Consider the following 6,000-nt stretch of genomic DNA (forward strand, 5'->3'; position numbering starts at 1 on the left):
AGTGCGCTCCAGGCTGCGCGGTCTGCTGTCCCCAAATCAGAAAAAGGAAGGAAACAGATAGGCAGGCATGCTTAAAAAAACAAAAACAAAAACAAAAACACCCAAAACCAAAACTTCACACAATCTCCAAATAAAGCTTAAAAACAGAGTCTGAAGAGGATCCAAGAATACAAAATGTGAGACACAAAGAAGATGGCAAGGTCTCTCCCCACTAACTCATCATGTAACTGGGAGACCCGTGGCTCGTCCCCGCCACTGAGGGCACAAAGACATCTTCGGAGTGGGTGTCTCCAAAAGCAAGCTCTCAGCTGCCTTTCGGTTCCACTGCCCCCCAAAACCCGTGGTTGACTGCGTGCCTACCACACCCCAGGCCCCGTTCGAGGTGCTGGAAGACAGCATCTCATACGACACTCAAGGCCCCCACCTGCATGCACCTTGCATCCCAGCAAAGGGAAGTGGACAGTCAATAGACGGACCTAGAACATTATGTCAAATGTCTGGCTGCACGAACAGACCTGCAAATGGATACTTCTGCCTGCCAGCTAAAAGGACAGAAAGTGACAGCAAATGGAGGACAGTGGAGCAAGGCCTCCCTGAGATGACACTTCTGGACCACAGGGTCCTGAAGGAGAGAGGGAGGGAGACTGCGGTGACCACAAAGAGCCGCTAGGGCAGAAGGGCAGAATATCCAGAGTGTTCCCATAACAGCAAAAAGAACAGCAGCACAGGCATGACAAGGACGCGTGGTAGGAGTCTATGGCGTGAGGGGCTGGCCCCACGGGAAGCAGAGGCAGAGCCATGGCTTTACGAGGGAAGGAAAGGTCAAGAGCACTCCCAGAGAGCTGAACGCAGACCGAGCCCACGGCTGGTCTTGCCACATAACAGCGGGCAACTTACCTGTAGCCCGAGGCATACAGGGACTCACAGATGAGCTTCATGTGGCTGTTCAGCAGCTTTTTCACGATGTTGGTTCCCACAACATGAAAATGGGAAAGGTCACTCGCTGTCCGCAATAGTATGGCCTCAAAAACTTGAAATATTAATAGCGTCTGCAAAGACAGAATTAAAATGCTTATGAATCAGCTCATTTCTGGTTTTCCTCTATACATACGCTCCTCCTGTCCTAGCCAGTCATTTAAAGCCTTCAACGTGCATGACAGGCCTGCTCAGATCCTGAGCCAAAGGCAGGAAGGTGACAGCTTCACAGGCTGCTCGGCAGACCCCCAGCTCTGGAATTAGTCCTGCTCCCACGGTCCAGCTAAGTGGAGAACTCTTCCCTGCTTATAATTACACAAAATGAAATGAAAAGAGCGATCTCTACTCATGACTGGACCTCCCTGCTCTGGGGATATTCAGGTCGACAGTCTTACAGCAATAACCCTGAGATTTCAACAGGTTCATAAATATCCCGAATTCTGAACCTCTCTGGAACCAGAAGTCTCAACTCAATATGTGTCTGCAACTATGACATGCAGTTTCTACCTATTTCCCTTTTGTCAAAACAAACCAACCACGTCAAGGGGGCGCCTGGCTGGCTCAGTTGGTGGAGCATGCGACTCTTGATCTTGGGGTTACAAGTCTGAGCCCCAGGTTGGGTGCAGAGATTGCTTAAAAACAAACCATGGCAAAACCAAGTGCATTGCGATTAAGGGTCTATGGTCCTTCCCTCTGGTAACATTCACTAACATGAAGTTAGCACTTTCCATTCACATGCTTTAAAAAGTCATGATGCAAAATTGGATGTATTCCTATGACACAGGAACAAAACATAGTCTTCTACAGAAAGGTGATAATGTTCTGGAAATTTCTATCACATTTCTCTCCATCAAGCTCAACACCATAGTGGCGTGAACTTTGTCTTCTCTTCAGCGAGCCAGGTGAGGAATGACATACTTCACTTTCCGGCCGCTTCTCCCCGCTCAGGAGCTGGAAAATCTCTGCACATTCAACCGAAATCTTTATGTACCCTTCCACAACATCATACACGTCTTCCCTCGGTAGCTTCTTGGCAGCAGCGACAAATGCTTCCAAGGCTGAAATAAGAGTAACGTTCAAATGTTAACAGGGATGGTCTCCTTAGCAACAATCACAGCCGCGGCTGCGACAGAGGCAGATTTCCAGCAGAAGCATCCAGGCGGCTGGAGGTGCCGCTCACCCGGAGGGAGAACACGGCAGCAATGCGGAGACGGGGCCATCCAGAGTTCTGACATGGCCTTTTCTCTATCTCCACTGAGGTAAAGGGGAACAACTTTCAAAGGAAGAGCTTTGAAGCCAAGCCTTCTAGGGGCAGGGATCCTCCCCACCGCTGACATCGATCCACTCCTGGGCACCCTCTGGGTCTAGACCAATCTAACCCTGAAGCCATACACCCACCTCCATGAAGGGGGTAAAATCAGAGAACGGATAAAGAAAATGTGGCACAGCTGATCTGTATCTAAGTGTATATATATTATTCAGCCAGAAGAGAGAAGGAACTCTGCCTTTTGCAACACGTATGGACCTTTGAGGGCACAGAGTGAAGTAAGTCAGAGAAAGACAAACGCTGTATGTTCTACTTATAGGTGGAACCTAAAAGAGCCAAACTCATACAAACAGAGAGCAGAATGGTGGCCAGGGATTGGGGGGGAGGGGGTGGGAGAAATGGGGAGATGTCAGTCAAAGCGTACAGACTTTCAGCTATAAAGATGAGTACATTCTGGGGCACCCGGCTGGCTCAGTAGGTAGCGCATGCGACCCTTGATCTGGGGGTGGAGAGTCTGAGCCCCACATTGCGGCCAGAGTTTGCTTAAAAGAAAAAAAATAATGAGAAAGATGAGTAAGTTCTGGGGATCTAATGTACAGCATGGTGACTGTAATTAACAGTACTGTAGTATATACTTGAAGCTTACTGTGGTAATCATTTCACAGTATATGTGTGTCATCATCTCACTGTACATCTTTTTAAGTTTTTCTATTTTGAGAGAGAAGGAGAGAGCACGCGCGATGGAGGAGCAGATAAAGAGGGGGAGAGAGAATCCCAAGCAGGCTCCACGCTGTCAGCGCAGAGCCCGACACAGGGCTCAATTTCACGAACCGTGAGGTCATGACTTGAGCCAAAACCACGAGTGGGATGTTTAACTGACTGAGCCACCCAGGCACCTGTCATCGTACATCTTAAACTTACATCAGTTACGTCAATCGTCTGTCAATAAAGCTACGTAAAAAGACAACACAAAAATAACAACAAAAAAACCTTTCCTAATGCCTGGATGAAATCAAAACCCCCAACATCTGTCAATTCTACTTCTCTGATCTGTCAGGAGATCGCATCACAGGAAGCTATGAGAACACATGAAAAGGGAGACAGAATCCAAGAGAGACACCAGATTCAAACACAAATTCAACACAACCTCACCCAACGGATTCACGCTTTCACCCACTGACTTCAGCTTCGCCGCGTCTTCCAACTACCTCATCTGTACCCACTGCCCGTCAACCCGAGTTTCCTTCTGAGACCTGTTCAAATGCAGCACCTGAACGCCAAGGAGCTGCCTGAGCAAAACCGTGAACACGTACATGAATACAATCTTTGAAATCATTGAGCATGCTCTTTCTTCTGCCAGAATGGTTCCTGTCCCTGTTCCTACCCCAGCCTACAACTCCGCTGAAAAGCCACTCCCTCTGGGGAGACCTCTTTGATCCCCCAGATTAGGTCTGAGGACTGAAGGCCCTATGTACCCCTCCTTTGGAGGACCGGTACTTGGAACTCTTCATATGTAATTATATTCATTGACACCTGCCTTCTCCACCTCACTGTTCATGTGCTCCAGAATGGCAAGGCCCAGGTCTGATTTTTTACTCACCATTTTCTCTCTAGCACATCACAGCCCCTAGTAAATAACGCAGAAATGAACAAATGACTGAAATGTAGCACTCTGAGCTAAAGCAGGTATCATCTTCAAAGCACTGGCTGGCAGTTGCAGGCATCAAATGTTTAAAAACACAATTTATGGGAGGACAAATTGTTAAGTGGGGCTATCCTGGCCATCAACTTAATAATCTCTTTAACCAGGGAGAAATGCTGTCACTTCTATTTTGACACACTACCAGTGCTCTCACATACTAGCATATTCAATTGTTGGGGCTCCTGGGTGGCTCAGGAGTGGCTCAGTCACTTAAGCAGCCGACTCCGGCTCAGGTCATCATCTCACAGTTAGTGGGTTTGAGCTCCGAGATGGGCTCTGTGCTGACAGCTCGGAGCCTGGAGCCTGTTTCAGATTCTGTGTCTTCCTCTCTTTCTGCCTCTCCCGTGCTCTCACTGTTTCTCTGTCCCTCAAAAATAAATAAAAACCTTAAATTTCTTTTAAAAATTCAATTGCATTATTTTCCTCCTAACCTACATACTTTTCCAATGGATTACACGAGGTTGTGAAGCGTGATCGCACTTTTCAGAAAGTGAAATTACAGAATCTGTTCCGTATTGGTCACTAGTCCAGTGACTAGACCAGTTCCATATTGGTCAACTGACCAGTCCCTGGGACGCTTCATGCGGTAGTTTATTACATGTCATCGGATCAGCGTGAGTGTTGGGGGCTCAAAGCTATTGAAAACAGCGCTGACGGCCACAGAGCCAGCAAACTGTCTCAATGAACGGCCCCGAGCTGACTCACAGTTGGGACTCTGCAAGTATACATATATGCTTCTCTGACAACTGCAATAGAAGTTTTAGAGGTTGCTAAGGAATGCTGCCCGGCCAAAGGAGGCGTGCAGTCGCGTGGAACTGTCACGACCGAGCAAGGCGGATTCCACCAGCTGACAGCCCAGGGCAAGACAGTGCAGCGCGCTGCCCTACAGCGGCCCCGGCCGCCCAGGACCCTGGACGCCCGAGCACCGGGGCCACGGTTTCCCGTCTGCAAACCGGAAGGCCCAGCTCTGAGACTCCGGGACCGAACAATGCACAGAGGAGGGCTGAGCCTGGCACGCGGCCGCGACCCGCCTCGCCCGCACGTGCTCCCCGCCCCGGCCAGCCCCGCACTCACCCGGCTCCGCGCCCTGCGGACCCCGCAGCTCAGCCTTGAAGCGCACGCCCGTGAGCTCTTCGGAGCGGGGCCGCTTGGCTGCGCCCGCGCGGAGAGCCGTGCTGTCCTGGCCGCCCGCGGCCTTCCTCTTGGGGACCCCCATGGCCGAGAGGGCAGGGGCGCGCCGGGATCTACACACCAGGAAACCCGGCAAGAGGACGTGCGGACAGCGGAGTACCACCTCGGGGTGCCAGGTGCCCACACGTGCGCAGGAAGGGGCGGGACCAGCGGAAGGGGCGGGGCCTCAGTGGGAGGTCGGGGCGGGCCTGCGCGACGGGGCCGGCGGAAGGGGCGTGGCCTGGGGCGGGGCGGGGCCTGAACCAGGGCGGGCGGCCGGGAAGCTAGACACCGTTCGGGGAGGTGCTGCAGGCGCCGAACCCCGAGGTTTCTCCTGTTTCTGTTGTTCACGCTGGCTCGCTCGCTTCTTAGGACGAACCGACACCGCCCTGCCACAGTGAGGAGGAGCCCTCCTGCCCCAGCGGCTCTCTCGAGGGTCTTGGCGGGTGGAGCCCCTGGGTTCTCCATTCCCTGGGGGCACGAGCCCAGGTGCTAAGCGGCTGCACAGTCGGATCAGTTCTCGACCTGGGGCGCCCTGACGCTGCCGGTAGAAGAACTCTCTTGTCAAACAACGGGCTTCGATGCTTTCCCTATTTAAGGGCCTTCGGGTTGGCCGGGAGGGTGACTGCCCCTGGCTAAATGCCAGGCGGGCTTGAGCGGGAGGTCTTCCTCTGGCACCTGGGCCGAGGGTCGTGCAGGTGCCCTTAACTCTGACCGCACCTTGTCTCACAGCCCGAACCAGACCGGCTTGTCTGGTGGGATGTCGCCCCACACTGGCCTCCATCCCAGGCTTCCCCAAACTAATGGGAGGACGTGAGCCCTTCTGGCCAGGCAGGTGCGAGGAGAGACGTAACTTCTGTGAAAACCCTTCGTGAATAGTGCAGCG

The 6,000-nt window shown here is 52.2% G+C and overlaps 1 protein-coding gene across 5 annotated transcripts in view; it reads right to left on the reverse strand.

Moving 5' to 3' along the window:
* The window catches only part of URB1 (URB1 ribosome biogenesis homolog), an 81,483-nt gene extending 76,226 nt beyond the window's left edge, over nt 1-5,257 (reverse strand). For all 5 annotated transcript variants that reach the window (XR_007155516.1, XR_007155517.1, XM_047874351.1 and 2 more), the window contains exons 1-3: nt 5,019-5,257; nt 1,894-2,033; nt 898-1,049 (exon numbers count right to left, since the gene is read on the reverse strand). Coding sequence is in view for 3 of the 5 variants with exons in the window: in XM_047874351.1 (XP_047730307.1) it covers nt 898-1,049; nt 1,894-2,033; nt 5,019-5,160 (434 nt within the window). In the remaining 2 variants the exon portion in view is untranslated. The remainder of the gene's footprint in view (nt 1-897; nt 1,050-1,893; nt 2,034-5,018) is intronic.
* Nucleotides 5,258-6,000: the final 743 nt, after the last annotated feature.

This window comes from Prionailurus viverrinus, chromosome C2 (assembly GCF_022837055.1).
Source record: "Prionailurus viverrinus isolate Anna chromosome C2, UM_Priviv_1.0, whole genome shotgun sequence".
NCBI lineage: Eukaryota > Metazoa > Chordata > Mammalia > Carnivora > Felidae > Prionailurus > Prionailurus viverrinus.